The 16,738-nt window shown below is 41.2% G+C and overlaps 1 protein-coding gene and 1 pseudogene across 1 annotated transcript in view; one reads left to right on the top strand and one right to left on the bottom strand.

Annotated features, from left to right (window-relative positions):
- LUC7L3 (LUC7 like 3 pre-mRNA splicing factor) overlaps positions 1-12,111 on the bottom strand; it is a 25,930-nt gene extending 13,819 nt beyond the window's left edge. Inside the window, 2 exon segments of the mRNA XM_040245708.1 lie at positions 2,791-2,857; positions 11,840-12,111. Of these exon segments, the coding sequence (XP_040101642.1) occupies positions 2,791-2,857; positions 11,840-11,938 (166 nt within the window). The 5' untranslated portion in view covers positions 11,939-12,111.
- Positions 12,100-16,738, top strand: LOC120866628 (annotated as a pseudogene).

Raw genomic sequence — 16,738 nt, 5'->3', positions numbered from 1 at the left:
TTTAAAAAAGGAAAGAAGGTCCATTTAATCACTGAGTAGTCTGCAGACACCTAAGTTGAGCCTACTAACTCATGGAGCAGCGTGCCCAAGTATGCACAGGACGACTGTCCTCCTTAGCCTTCAAGGTGTGCCGTATGGCAAAGGAAGAGAGGAGGAGGGGTGAGAAAATTGTTCCTTACTGCCAAGAAGTAAGCTAGGATGACAGCAGACCTTTGGTCTGAACCACCACTGACATTTTATTAGAGTCTCTATGAATACTGTTAAGACTAGCACCCTAGTCCTACCTCTTACCATCTCCAAAAGGCAATCAATTTTAACCCTTTTAGCTTTATCTTCTGGAATTTGCCTCCAGTTCTGAATTCTATGCTTATCTTGCCTTTTTTTTGGTTTATCTTAGGCATGAAAAATTTAAATGAACATTCAGTGTTTATATTTTGATGCCATGTCCTATTAACTCCCAAGTTAAGCAAAAAGGGCATTATGATGACACTTTTGATACACTTACTGGTTTTTCTTCAGTTCAGTCTCTTGTATGTTCTATTTCCAAATTCACTCCAGACACTAACTCAGCTATCAAAACTAGCTCAGTAATAATCTCCCTCAAGATTCAAAATATATTAGATAATCAAATCAGCTTTATTTTCTTCCATGAGCTTTCCATCCTGCTTCAATCTGAGCTACCTTTTTTTCCCTAAGCTCACTAATAGAGTTGTCATCCTCTGAAAGTCCTTTTCTGGTCTGTACTAGATACAGTTTACTGGATCTATTTTTTTCCTTCTTGGTTTACACCCATGAGTTTCCACAGAAAAGGTTCCTGGTAGTTAAATTTGTTGAGACCTGCATGGCTGAAAATATTTTTTTTCACACTCGTATTTTGCTGTTTGGCTATACAGCTAACCTAGGTAAAAACATTTTACCATTCAGAATCCCGAGGATGTTTCTCCAGTGTCTTCAAGCTTCCAGTGTTGTTACTGACAAATCGAGGATATTCTGATTGATAATCTTGTGTGCCCCACCCCACCCCTGGTGTTTTGGAATTTCCCAATAATGTGCTTTGGTATGGATCTTTTTATCATTTGCTGTGCTGAGTTCTAGAAGGATTCACTCCATCTAGAGAGTAAAATCCTTCAGTAATGCAATCTTAAGATTTTCTCCCTTCTGTTTTCTCTATCTGGAACTCTCTTAATTAGCTATCACAGCACTGGACTGATAGAATTTTTTCAAATTTTAATTTTTTCTCAACATACCACAAATTTATTTTATCCTCAAAACCTCCCACTGATGTTCATATTTCTCTAGTTCTAATTTCAAGAACTCTTTATTTTTTAAAAACTTTTTTTTTATATAGCATCCTATTCCTCCTGATATTTTCTCTTATTTCTTTGGGGATACTCAATTTAGTTACAGCTTTAAAACTTTTTTCTTCTGTTTTCTCCCATTATCACCATATTCCACTAAATTCTTTTTTTCTGTTGGTTTTGGTTAATCTGTTTGAAGGTTTTCTTCAAATAGCAATCTTGGCTGGCAAAATACTTCCAAAATCTGACTCGAAGTTGGTATGCACAGGCAGGGTTTGTGAACTAACAGGCTTTACCACAGGAAAATCAGGCAGCAAGACTTTCTTTTAGGAGATTCCCCAAGGGTCAGTACCTGTAGATCACTTCTCTGGAACTGTTCACTTTCTCTAAAGAATCCTCTTCTCTTCTGCCTGGGGAAAAAACATCTGGCTGTATCCTTCTAGGAACAGGGCAGAGGAAGGGAATGGGAAAACCTCACTATTAAGAAAACAGACTCATTTAATCTCTCTTACAGTCTCATTTTTATTCATTACTGCCCTGTCCTACATCTGAAAATCCCAATACCTAGATATATCCAGCCATAATGTGCTCTTTATGCTTCAGGGCAAGCATTGTGCTTAACGAATTTAATTTCCATTTTATATTTCTAGAATGATACTAGTTATGTACCATCCTGGAGAGAAAATGGTCGATTTTTGCATTTTGTGGTTCATTTAGCCCAATTTCTTCAGAACATAACCCCCTGGTCTCCAGTGCTGTTGGCATGGGAGACAGAATTACTTGATGCACAGGTCAGACCACCCAGACTAGTGCTTCTCAACATGGGGCAGTTTTGCCCCCAGGGATATCTAGAAGTGCCTGGAGGCATTTTTGGTTGTCCAAATTGGGAGATTTTTATTGACATCTACTCCATAGAGGCCAAGGATGCTGCTAAGCATCCTGTAACTCACAGGAGACCCTCCCACCTCCCCAAACACAGAATTTTCCAGGTCAAACTGTCAAATGTCAAGGTTGAGAAACCCTGAACTAGACTAATCTCTGGTTTTCAGCCCCATAATTCAACTCTGCCTTCTATGGTACCTGATGCCTCCAAATCCTGAGCCTGTCCAGGGTTCTGCTGATCAAACTCTTGCTTCTGTTTAATATCCCCTTCTGCAGGCTTTTAGGATACAGGTTTCTCTGCTATTCTTCCATCCACTTGTCATCTTCCAAAAATTTGTTGACATCGCTAATGTTATCTCGTCTTCCGTTTACACCTTTTTTGTTTTTAAATTTTCATTTTAGTGGAGGGGTTTCAGGAGGGAATGGAAATACATATGTAGATTCAAATAAGCCACCATGTTTAATTAGACTGGCATTTGTTAATACATTTTTTTAAAAAGCCAGGAACAAAATTATCAACACCTTTAACAGAAAACTTCTTTCCAAAATTATAAAGTATCACTTTCTCTTGAATCATAAATGCAATAAAAATTATAGAAAATTTACTTACCAAGATCAGAACGAGTGTTTGTGAACAATTCCGCAGGACAAAAACCACAGAGGTAGTATTTACAAACCTAGTGAAAAAAACAAAGGTTAACTTTAACTTTTTGAAACTGGTCAGTTTTAAAATTATGCCAGAAAAGGATGCCAAATAACCATTTTCTCATTTCATGATCTACATCTTTCAACCACGTAAGTTTAAGAACAATATCATTTGTTAAGTCATTTAGGCAAATTAATGACTTTCAGGCTCCTGGATTTCAGTATAAGAAATGCAAGACTGACAGTTGAGAGCATTTTCGATTTCTACCATAATAGAAATCACTGCCTTACTCCCCAGAAAAAAACAAATTTTGGATAAAGACATCCAGAATAAAGGTGATTTTTTTTTAATTTAAAAACAAAACAAAAACTCTGCAGTGTTCTTATTGTTTTAACTTTGTTAAAGACCAGAACCAATTTACACACGAGGATTTGGAAATCACTGCCTAAATTCCAAATAACACTCATTTAAAACTATCCAGTTCAGTATTTTCACTCAAAGAGATCTCGTAACAGGCCCTAAGGTGTCCTGGATATCTTCACACATGCCAGCACTGAGTGACTTTTAAGGTATGAGGAAGAATTATTAACATAAGACCAATTTTCAATTCTCTCCCATGGGTACTTTTGTAACTCCTTCAGATATATTCTGAGACTGCTGCTACTGCTGCTAAGTTGCTTCAGTTGTGTCCGACTCTGTGCGACCCCATAGACGGCAGCCCACCAGGCTCCCCCGTCCCTGGGATTCTCCAGGCAAGAACACTGGAGTGGGTTGCCATTCTGAGACTGCTCTATACTAAATTTAATTTTGTAACACTGCAAACCAAAATCTGTTAAGCAAAATTTCGAAATATCTCCATATAACCCTTAATTGCTATTGGGTAAATTATCAATGTACAAGTATAACATAGAAAAGGTCTACTAAATTTAGGATTGAATGAGTTTTTTTTGAGACATTTAGAACTGGATGTTGCATTTGAAATACTGTTTTTTGCTTCAAAGGTCAAATGTTTTACACTTATTTGAAGCAGTGAGGTTCCATAAGCTGTGTCCAGAAGAACTAAGGTCATAAAGAACAACCAGATTCAAAATATCATGTCTAAACAACAGATTTAGCTTTATATCAATATTAATCCTGTTACATGTAGTGATAGGTCATAGTATATTTGTACCATTTTCTTTTGGAAATTCTAATACTCTATTAAAAAGGCTCAGTATGACCACAAGTAACACGTTGGCAAGGATGTGGAGAAAAGGGAATCCCTGGTACACTGCTGGTAGAAATGTAAATTGGTGCAGCCACCCTGAAAAAACCACATGGAAGTTCCTCAAAACACTAAAAATAAAGCTACTATATTTAATCCAGCAATTCCATTCCGGAGTATACATCCAAATAAAATGAAGACTAATTCATACCAATGTTCACAGCAGCACTATTTACAAGAGCCAAGAATCGAAGCATCCTTAATGTCAATCAACACATGGATGGATGAAGAAAATGAGGTAAATATACATGATAGAACAATAATCAGCCATGAAAAATAGAAATTTGCCATTCGCAACAACACAGATAGACTTGGAGGGAATTATACTTAGTGAAATAAGCCAAACAGAGGCAAAACACTGTATGTATTTGAGGTATCTAAAAAAAAGCAAATTAGTGAAAATAACAACAACAAAACAGACTGCAATGTAGAGAACCAGTGGGGAGAGGGAAGAGGGAGGGGCAAAATAGTGGTAGGGTATTAAGAGGCACAGACTAAGATATATAAGAATATAAGTTAAATAAGCTACAAAGAAGTACCGCTCAGGGAATACAGCTGATATTTTATAGTAACTCTGTGTGTGCTCAATCGCTTCAAGTTGTGTCCAACTTTTTATGACCCTATGGAACCCGCCAGGCTCCTCTGTCCATGGGACTCTCCAGGCAAGAATACTGCAGTAGGATGCCATGGCCTCCTCCAGATCTTCCCAACCCACGGATCAAACTCCTCCTGTACTGCAGGTGGATTCCTTATCCACTGAGCTACCTGGGAAGCCCCTTATAGGATCTATAAATAGAGTACAATCTTTAAAAATTGTAAATCACTACGTTGTATACCCCAAACTTATATTGATATAATATCAACTATACCTCAACTAAAAAGGGCTCTATATGTGCAAAAGGCTAATGTTTTTAAATGCTATATACTCTTCTAATTATTAAAAAGTCTGACTTGTTCAATTTTGCATCATTTTAAGTGTGTCAGTACATGCATCACTAAAAACAAATAGGAATTTAGTCAGGAATGTCAGGTGGTAAAGCTTAACCTGGTTAAGTTTCTGAACTGGTTAAGTTCAGAAATTAATGATAACACATTCTAGGCATGAAAAGACAAACTCAGCAGAGTATGAAAATAGCCAAGTGGAAATCGGTATGCTTGGAGAATCAAAACAGTTTGATTTTTTGCTGCCACTTTTCAACTATGAAAAACTAAATCTGTAACTCTGCCTTGGTATTCTCAATACAAAAAAAGGAGATAATAACTATTTCATAGTGGGACTGTAAATTTTAGTATGTTTATTGAGAGAAATGGGCAAATCAGTCTGTTTTTTAAAATACTCATTACTTTCTTAAATATGTCTTTAGGCACTCAAGACAATCAAACAAGATATGCCAGCAGCTCTACCTGTAATTTAGTCCTATCACTCCATCTGAGATGAAATCAACCACATGATCTGCTCTGAAGGCAGTTCAGTTCAGTCACTCAGTCGTGTCCAACTCTTTGCAACCCCATGGACTGCAGTATGCCAGGCCTCCCTGTCCATCACCAACTCCCGGAGTTTACTCAAACTCATGTCCATTGAGTCGGTGATGCCATCCAACCATTTCATCCTCTGTCGTCCCCCACTCCTCCGGCCTTCAATCTTTCCCAGCACCAGGGTCTTTTCAAATGAGTCAGCTCTTTGCATCAGCTGGCCAAAGTATTAGAGTTTCAAGAAGGCATCAGGCTACTTACAAAATACAGATTAAAACCTATTTTCCTAATTCTTTGTTCTGTATGCTCTTACTCTCCAACTCTGCTTAAGATACTGCTGTAAAGAAATGGTACATGAAAACAACTGTTACTCTACCCAATAAACCCTAGCTACTTAAACTGTTTTAATCTTTCCCAGAGATTGAGAATGTTTAATTAAAAATATTAAGTCTTTTATTCAGCGAGTCTTTACTAAATGTCCATCATGGACCTAACAATCTGATAACCAAAGGGGCTCAGAAGAGGGGGCGGGGGGTGGGGGGCAAGGGCAGAATTTGTGGTTGCTGTTGTTCAGCTGCTAAGTAGCGTCCTACTCTTTGGGACCCCATGGACTGCAGTATGCCAGGACTACAACCACAACATAATTGTGATTCTCTTGATAAATTAAGGTAATAGCAAAGACCAGAAGCGTTCAATATCAAACTTTTCACTACCACTTAAGAGAATGCAGATACAAACAATCTCAGGAATCTGACTAGAAAAATTTAATCGTGAGTTTCCACCACATTAAACAAAGTGAAAAATAAAAACAAAATCTGGCATTAGATACACTGCTGGGAAAAAGGAACACTCCAAACATGACTAGAGCTGTGGGACAACCTGGCAACATCCATCAAAATGTAAAATGTGCACTTAACTCAGTCGTCATCTTTCTAGGAACCTATCCTACAAGTGATTCAGTTCTATGTACTAGAGTGTTCATTGCAGCTTGGTTGGTAATTGTAAAAGAACTCGACATAATCTACATGAAATAAACTAAGGTACATTTACACTGTACCTACAAGGAAAGACTCCACAGTATAAATGAAAGTTGTTAATTATATACTATACTTATACAGGCTTCCCAGGAGGAGCTAGTGGTAAAGACACCACCTGTCAATGTAGGAGATGTAAGAGACCGCAGGTTTGATCCTTGGGTTGGGAAGATCCCCTGGAGAAGGGCATAGCAACCCACTCCAGTGTTCTTGCCTAGAGAATCCCATGGAGGAGCCTGGCGGGCTATGGTCCATAGGGTTGCAAAGAATCAGACACAACTGAAGCAACTTGGCATGCACACACGCATGCATACTTACATAAGCCAAGTTTACTTCTGTAAAAAAAAAAAAATCACTTTAATGAGCCTAAATTGGAGGGAACATAAAACAGTAACATCAATTTCTAATGTAGTAATTAATCAGAGTTCACTCTTTTCATTGCCTACACAAAGTTTTCATAAAATTTTAATCAATTTTCCACAGCAGCAGGGATAGTAAACATCTTTCTCTCTCCCGCTAAGAAGCCTTCCATTACTTCCCAAAGTCATTTTGTCCCAACTTTTAACAAGGTTTATTAAAAAAAAACATTCAGAGCTTCTCTGGTGGCACAGAGGATAAGAATCCGATTGCCATGCAGGGGACACGGGCTCGATCCTTGGCTAGGCAGACTCCACATACTGCGGAGCAACTAAACCCATGCACCACAGCCACTGCGCCTGCCTGCTGCAACTGCTGAACCCAAGTGCCTAGAGCCTGTGCTCTGCAACAAGAGCAGGCCCCACTCGCTGCAACTGCAGAAAGCCCATGCACAGCAACGAAGACTCACTGCAACCAAACATACAAAAAAATGTTAAGTGATACATTTTTGTAAAATAATCAAAGGAACTTCCTAACTTACAAGAAATAGAAAATTAAACATATTTCATAAACAATGAAGCACTGTATACTAACTTAAGCTACTTTCTCCCCTTGTTAAGAAATCAAGTCTAATGAGACACAGAATTCCCTGGTTGTCCAGTTGTTAGGACTTCGAGCTTTCACTGCCTGAGGGCCTGCGTTCAATCCCTCATCTGGGAACCAAGACCCCGAAAGCTACATGGGGCATCCAAAAAAAAGGGGGGGGGGTAAAGTCTAATGAGACGCACATGGTTTTCCAGAAGCAATCAAAGATTGAGGAAATACTTTAATATTTTCAGTGTGATAATACTGTGGTTTTCATCCTCACATTTAGACATGTCTTTTGTGGTTTTCATCCTCACATTTAGACATGTCTTTAAGGCTGAAATGATAAAACTGCTTCAAAATAATGAAAGCAGTAGGAGATACAGAGGAAATAATACTAGTCATATACTGATAATGTGTCTTACACACATGGATACAAAGAGTCCAGTCCACCACTCACTTCTGTTTATAAGTTTTGGAGAGAAAAAGCAAACAGTAATTATATACATTACACAGAGACTGCTGGAAATTCCAAGAAGCCCAAGACTTACCATGTACTATACACTGAGGCAGGAAATGTCTACACTTATGGCAGAAAAAAACATTTTGATGACTATGGTTTAAAACTAACAAAACACGTGTAAATGTCATGCACTATAATTACTAATTTTTTGTTTTTGTTGCTTCTGGTTTCCTTTTCAGATTCTGAGTATCTTTTTTAGTTAAAAAAAAAAAAAAAGCCACAAATAAAAATTGTGGACAGTAACCTTAACTGTTTCTTCTTTTCCAAACAACTTTCAGTGTGATGGTATCTGTTAACACTGGGAAGATTTCAGAAAAGAACATTTATTTCAATTCCCCTCATAAATTATTAAGTGTTCACTGAACAGAGGGCATACAAGAGTTCGATAAATGATGAACAAGGTCTCATTTTATATATTAGAATCAGAGTTAATGGTTTAAAAAAATTTTTACTTTTGGGCTCCCCTGGTGGCTCAGTTGGTAAAGAATCCACCTACAATGCAGACCTGGGTTCGATCCCTGGTTGGGAAGATCCCCTGGAGAAGGGAATGACACACTTCCAGTATTCTGGCCTGCAGAATTCCATGAAATGTATAGCCCATGGGGTCACAAAGAGACACAACTGAGCGACTTTCACGACAAAATAAAATCCTCAATCTGAACTACAAAGTTTTTGGTATAAATTTAATAATAAAAGCTCCAGACCAGATGTTAGTTACAATTCCCTACAATCTCAACTCCAGATTATCCAAAGGCTACCAATGCCTTCTCTAACACTGAAATCTTCCCATGTGGACATAACTGAAAGGTGTTCACCCTAGGCAGTTAAAATCACATGCTTTCCTCATTACTCTGGTTGTTTAGGATTAATAAAGCAGAGAAAACAAAGTGCTTAATAAAAAAACACAAGGAAATGTAAAATATTAATCAATGAGGGAGGGAGGTGTGTCAATGAATCCTTGGAACAGTATTAAAGCTGATGGCTTTAGTTGCAAACCAATTTCTCTCAGATCAAAAGCTAACAATCTACAAAAGCTGGAAACACCTGTATAGTAAAGCACTTTCCCTGAGTGGTTACTTACATATATCTTTACAAATAAGTGAAAGGTCAATAATCTGCATCACAAATACAGCTTTCACTTAAAAAAAAAAGTTTCCTCCAAGTGCTTCTAGTTCAACATTTAAAAACATAGTGCCGAGGAAGTAGGTCAGGAAGCAGTCGTTTACAAGCTTTAGAGTGCATAAAGATGCCATTTAAAAAATGCAGATTTCAGAGGCCTTTCTGTAAACCTACAGGATCAGAATGGGGGGTGGGCAGTGATGAAGTACATCTCTGCATTTAAAACAAATTCCACAGATCAGGCTAATACAGATATCTAGGAATTACTTTTAACAATAAAGTTTCCATTTCATTGTTAAACAAAAGGACCTCGCCCAGCTGAAATGGCTTTCCCCATCTAGTGCAAGTGTGGCAAAGAAAAATTTCCAGATAGAACTGGAATGCAAAAATATTGGGGGAATTCCCTGGCAGTCCAATGGTTAGGACTTCACCTTCACTGACAAGGCCTGGGTTTGATCCCTCGTCAGGGACTAAGAACTTCCCTGGTGGCTCAGATGGTAAAAGCATCTGCCTACAATGCAGGAGACTCGGGTTTGGTCCCTGGCTTGGGAAGATCCCCTGGAGAAGGAAATGGCAACCCACTCCACTATTCTTGCCTGGAAAATGCCATGGACGGAGGAGCCTGGCAGGCTACAATCCATGGGGTCGCAAAGAGTAGGACACGACTTCACTTTTCACTGGGACTAAGATCCCACAAGCCACCCAGTGCAGACAAACCCTCACCACCACCACCAAAAAAAAAAAACCCCTTACAGTATATACTGTGGTTGGCCATTCCTCCAGAATTTTAGCCAACACCCAACAACAAACACCAAGTGACCCAGAAGTGATGCCACAAGTTTCCTCAGCTTTATAAAACCCTACAGTAATTCTAACTTATTTAGGAAAAGCCGCATGCTACATTCCTGGTCTGTACCAACGTTTTCTTGCAGACAGAAATCTGAAACACCAGCACTGACTTTTTCAAATCCCTGAATCCAAAATGAAGTGCAATCTGTTATTAAAGGCATAAAATATTTTGACAAAAGTTTGTATCAGTGAGAAACACTAAAACTGAAGGGAGGGTGCACCTGAAAGGAAAGCAGACTTACTATAACTGAGATGACATAAAACTTAAGTTGCTTTTCTGAGAACTTCATCGTTGCTAACGTTATAAACCCATCGCATCCAACGCAATGTGGCAATAAACCACCACCAGGGAAAAACGTTTTTCCACAATCCTTGTTCAAAACCAATTAGGCAAACAGGCTGTTACAGCTGATGAGCACGCAATCAAAAGCAATTTTCTCTCTGTAATTCAAAATAGATAAATGTCCTATTTGCACATCAAGTGAAACATAAAGTTCATCTTTTCCTTTTTGCAAAGTTTGAGTGGCAAAAGAAAAAGTTGCTTTATCTTGACAAAGAAATGCCTACCAAGAGGAAAGGGTCAAGGCAAGCAACAAAGTTACTCTTATTTTTATTTTGAGGAGAGAGGAAAAACCCAAAAGTCGGGGGAAAAAAAGATTTTAAAAGCTTCACCTCTAATGTGTGAATTTGTTGTTGTTCAGTCGCAAAGTCAACTCCGACTCTTCGCGACCCCATGGACTGCAGCACTCGACTTCTCCGTCCTTCACTAGCTCCCGGAGTTTTCTCAACTTCATGCCCACTGAGTCAGTGATATTATCTAACCATTTCACCGGTACAAAGAATTCTACTGTAACACTTCACAATACTAATCGGGTAACTCCCCATAGGTCTAGTCAAACACTAGCAAAAGAGAAATCTTAATGTGACCAAAGCCTAAGTTTAAAATGAGTAAGCAACTTCCAAAAAAAAAAAAAAAAGGCATATTTAACAATTCCTTCATGTTTTGACTAGCAACTGTCTTTATCTTGTTTGACTACAATCGCACGTGAAGTTAATTATACATCCATTCTTCAGGTAAGACCTAAAATAAACGTTTCAACTATGTTCACAGAACTGGAAAGTGAACAAGACTACAAAGATTAGGTTTAGTTTCGCCATTTAACTTGACAAGATCTTGGGTGAGCCTCTCAAGTCTCATCTGTGAAATTGGGTTTATACTCACTTACTCTTACAGGGTTAAGAGGACCAAAGAGTTTCCTATGAAGAAAAAGCCTTGACAATTATCTACAAGAATGGCTTACTAGACCGTACTGCTATCAAACAATATTTGTAAATCACGGTGAACCTTATCAAGACCTCTTTTAAAATTTTATTGCCCCGTATAAGCGTCGAAACTGAAACATTTCTGAATATACTGCCACGATAGGACGCTCAGCCAAATAACGGCCAAATTTGCCCTTTTCCCTATTTCACAGCGAGGTGAAAACTCCGAAACCTCTAGCTGTACAAAAATACTCCTTCCTTTCCCGCGTTTCCCTGCCTCATTAAGCTGCTTTTCAATTTTGCCAAGAGTCTTTTTTTTTTTAACTTCCCTGATACTTAAACAACAATAAATCATCCCTTAACCAAGGATCCAGGCAGACTCCTCCCTCCTGGGCTATTCTCCCGATTCCCTCCAGCCACGGGGTCAGACACTTGACCCCGGGGCGGCCGGGCCCCAAACCTTGCCGAGGCCCCGGCGAGCCCCAGCCCGCGCCGTTCCCCTCCCCCATGGCGCCCAGGCACAGGCCCAAGGCCCGCGGGACTTACGCTCTCGTGGTCCCACCGCACGTTGCTGCGCTTCTCATCCGGGGCGAGGTTTCGGTCCCTGCCCATTAACTCATCCAACAATTGCGCAGCCGAAATCATGGTGCTTTCCTCGGGCGGCTGCTCCCACCAGCCCTGGCACCTGCCAAAGAAAACGCCGGCAACACAGTCGCGAACCTCTCAGGCGCCCTAGCAGGCCTATACGCCTCCTCCAACCAGGAGCCGATAAGACAAAATGGCCGCCGCGCGAGCGCCCTCCCAGCATGCAGTTCGCGCGCGTGCGCCGGCGGGGACACGCCCAGACCTGGGAGTTGAGAGCGGGCCGCTTCCGCCGGCCCGGGGGCGGAGCCTGCCGAGGCCGGGACTCCGCCTCTGCACGTCGGCGTCGCCCTATGCCGCGCCAAGGCTACTCTCGGTGGCCGAGTCCGCTGCTGTCCTCCGTGGGCCCGCGTTGCCTACTCTTTCACAGGAGTAGGAGCCTACGTCTCGAAGCTTCAACACCACGCTGAAATGGAGAAAAGGGTAGCGGGTAGCGTATCACTTATCTCACGCGGCGCTCTCTGTGCCGTCTTCTAGTGGAGGAAACGGAAGATAGCACTCTTGCCGTGTTCCGACTCCGTTCTTCTAGCCCCTGAGCCTGTCGCTTCTTCTACCTGGGTTAGTCCTCCCACTCCGACTCCCCAGATTAACAAGGCAGGAAGAGAGAAGGCAGTTTCTACAAGGTCACGAGGAGTGTAGGGAGGAGTATGCCTTCCAGACCGGAGTTTGCTCTCACAGACCTTGAGGATTAGAGAGTGAGAGTCATTATATAAATAAATAAATAAATAAATAAACATAAATTGTAGTATTAAGTACTCTAGCACCCTTTAGAGTATGGACTCTTAAAGACAGACCGTCTAGGTTGGTAATCTCAGCTCTGCCACTCTGCCTTCCTTTCTCGATCTGTAAAATTAGGATTTACAGTAATACCTCCCTACTTACATAAGATGTTACTGTGAAAATAACACGTGAGACGTGGAACAGGCCCAACACATTTTAAGTTTAATCATTAGCTAAACAACAACAAAAATTATGATCAGAAAATAGGGTTGTATCAAAGAGTAACATAGAGGACTGTCTGTGGAAATAACTTAAGACCTAAAAGATGATGGCTCTCCAGACAAGCAAAGCAGACAGAAAATAATCCAAGGCAGAGAGAGTAGTATATAACAAGGCCATTTCATTACATGAAGCAATGTTCATCATTATTTTAAGTAAACCCGAAACTGGCAGGATTCTCATTCAGTGTCCTGAAGATGCCAAACATTTGAGAGATGCTGCTTTAAAGGGGTAGAGAAGGAACCGGCATAGGATGCTGTGAAAGGAAAGCCAAAGATGTAAGAGGAAAGTCTGAAGAGTATAGTCAGGGAAGGAGGTGAAAGTGACCAGCATTGTAGAAGTCTGCCAAAGGTCTGGCATGAGAAGACTAAAGAGAATTCGTTGGATCTGTAGCTGGAAGTCAGACTGAAATGGATCAAAGAATGAAGGGACAGGGTACTCTTTCTGCCCCCTTCTGATGCCTATGTCAGAAGCTTTCTCTATCTCCTTTATACTTTAATGAAACTTTATTACACAAAAGCTCTGAGCGATCAAGCCTCGTCTTTGCTCCGGATTGAATTCTTCTCCTCCGGGGCCAAGAATCCCGGCGTCGTGATTCAACAACAATCTTTCATCTTGGGGGCTCGACCAGGATCCTTTAGGACAAGTGGAAGGCTTCCCGTGGTGGACATCTCCACTTCAAGGAAAGGACTTTCTTCAAGTCTGTGAATACCTTCGACAACAATCACTTGCGATGCCTCTTCTTCATCTGATGACATCTACCAACCCTAAAATGGACTGGTGCAACACTTTGCACTTTAACTATGGACATAATGTGACTTTTAATTTTGATTGTGTTGCCTTACATCTGTAACTGTGTAACTGGATTTGTTTCTAGCTGCATGAAAGCGTTTAAGTTACAAATGGTTGCTCAAACTCCTGCTACTGCTGCACCTTCCTCCAACTACTATTTGGGGCCCCTGGATCAGATATCCTCAATATGAGGATTAGGAGAATATGTTGCCTCACCAATTTAGGGACAATGCCCCTTCTCAGCTCGGAAGCAGTTATGGAACGAGAATGACGCCCCTTTTCCCTAGGCAACATAATTCTCCTAAAAGAAAAGGGAGGCATGAGAGAGTCATTTCCTAGGCAGGTAGATAAGAAGTCTAGGGGTCCCCAAGGAGAGAAGGGTCTGGAATTCTCAAGGAGGAAGAAAGGACAAACTTTATTTCCTTCTCTACATTCCTAAGGATTATTTAACAATAATGTATTCTGCCTGAGGACAGTCTCTGGATTAAACCTTCTGGCTAATTCTGTTATCTTAAAATGTAGATTATGGGAGTAGGTCTGGTGAGGTCTGTACAGCCTCCAGACATTCTTTGGATTCATTGGAGAGTATATAAACTCATGGCTAACGCTAACAAGCGGGTACTCTCTGCCCTCTTCTGATGCCTAGTCAGAAGCTTTCTCTATCTCCTTTATACTTTAATAAAACTTTATTACACACACACACACAAAAAAAAGAATGAAGGGATAATGAGAGGGTAAAATGGCAGATGGACAACTCATTTTAAGAAGGGACACAGCAAGACAGGGTGAGATGTAAAAGGTATGTGGTAAGGAAGGCTTTTTTACTATGGGAAATTAGAATATGTTGAGTGTTGGAGACTAATACTTTGGTCACCTGATGCAAAGAACTGAGTCATTGGAAAAGACCCTGATGTTGGTAAAGATTGAAGGCAGGAGGAGAAGGGGACGACAAAGGAGATGAGATGGATGGCATCACTGACTCGACGGACATGAGTTTGAGGAAGCTCCGGGAATTTGTGATGGACAGAGAAACGTGCTGCAGTCCATGGGGTCCCAGAGAGTCGGACAAGACTGAGCAACTGAACTGAACTGAGTGTTGGAGAAGGTAGAAGATAACAGAATAGCTAAAGTTCCAAATTCTTAAGGAGGAAAGGTGATAGAAGAAGGGAAACCCTGTAGGCTCCAGGGCATATTGGCCTTTCCTAGAAAAAAGGGACCTTTTCTCCACTACACCTACAGAAGAAAAAAGAAATCTGTTTGTAGATGTAGCGGTGGGATGAGGGAGTTTTCAGTTGATGGCTGCTGTTTTCTCAGTGAAGCATTTTGGTAGGTTCACCACTGCCAAGACCACCAAAAAGGGGGAAAAAAGCATACGTTCTGAACTACAAACAGGACTTATGAAACCTGAGTGCAGAGTTACAGACTCTGCTCACTGAAACTTTTTTTTTTTTTGCCTGCATCACGCAGCTTTCAGGATCTCAAGTTCCTGATGAAGGGTTTAATCTGGGCTCCACTCTGGCACCCGAAGTGTTAACCACTGAACTTCTAATTCCCTCATTCACTGTGCAGACTTCAATGGCGCATGTGCATCGTGCCAGAAACTGGGTCTCAGAGGCAAGAGCTCCTACCCTGCCCCAATACAATCTGACTGGTACCCTTATAAGAGAAAATTTGGAAACACCAGGTAGACACACACAAAGAGGACAGGTCATGTGAGGGCATAGTGAGAAGGTAGCCATCTGTAAACCGAGGAGAGGGGCTTCAGGAGAAATCAAGCTTGCTGACACTTTGATCCTGGACTTTTAGCCTCCAGAACTGTGAGAGGATAAATTTCTGTTAAGCACCCAAATCTCTGATGCTTTGTTTTGACAGCTCTGGGGAACAAATATAGAAACAAAGCCACAGTTACTAATGCTTCCTAGTCTTCTGTGTGGTCCCATGAGGCCATCCTCCATTTGCTTTGCTGCCTCAATCTTTTTAAATGTAAACTTGGTTATGTCTCTTCCCTGCCCAAAATCCTTCAATGGGTCCCCATCTAAAATTGAAACACCAAGGTCATCCATGATCTTACCTGCTTCTCCAACTTTTTGCTACCATTCCCTCACACCCTGAACACCCCTGCTTCCTCCCACATCACATTACACGGCTCTAGACATGGAATGCTCTTTCCTCCCCCCAGAAACACCTACCCTTCTTTCTCAGGTCACATGCCAAGCATCACCAGCTCTGTAAAGCCAACCTGGAGCCTCGTTCGCTGCCTGTCACACACAACAACTGATCATCTTCTTTGTGCTGCCATTTTACCTTGTACATTTTGGCGTTGGTCACATGATATTGCAATTATCAGTCTTTTTTTTTTAAATGAAAGTTTCTCCCTTTCCGTCTGGAGGCAGCCATCAGTTTATCTCAAAGGGAAGCCAAAATAGGCACTTACAAATATATCCAGGAGCAGTGGAGGAAGAAGCAGTCTCATGCAAAGCACTTTCTCCTCAAGGTGGGCTGCAGCCCGTACTCCTGCTCTCTGCACCCCGCAGGACCCTCCACCCTCCCCGGCCTCATAAAGCGTGCAGACCTGGACACAGGACCAAGCAAGGTTATGTCACGGATCAGATTCCCGTGAGCTGTGTTGGCCACACATGCCTAAGGGTGCCAGTTACAGCAAGCCTGATTATCATGGCTTAAAGTTTGCTTGAAGCCTTCATTCTATTGTGGAGGAGTGAGCCGGATGCCACTGTGGGGATCTGAGAGTCCTGGATTCTTACTGGGGTTGGTGAAGTTTCTACAGACAGATTCTTTGAGGTTATCCTCATTCCATAAAGCTACCAGAAGAAATCCTAACACCCAGTGGATCACCAAACCAGTCCAAAAGCACAGGGAGTGACGAGGGCTGACATCCACAAGTTTAAAGAACCATGCCTTGGAAAGAGTGAGAAGTTTCATAGTACCACTGGTGGTTCTCGTTATGCAGCTTGGAGATGGCACAGTACACTCCAACTCCACTGTTTCTGTTAA

The sequence above is a fragment of the Oryx dammah genome, unplaced genomic scaffold (assembly GCF_014754425.2).
Source record: "Oryx dammah isolate SB20612 unplaced genomic scaffold, SCBI_Odam_1.1 HiC_scaffold_8, whole genome shotgun sequence".
Taxonomy (NCBI): Eukaryota; Metazoa; Chordata; class Mammalia; order Artiodactyla; family Bovidae; genus Oryx; species Oryx dammah.
The sequence above is the reverse complement of the archived record's forward strand: the minus strand, read 5'-3'. Positions and strand labels throughout refer to the sequence as shown.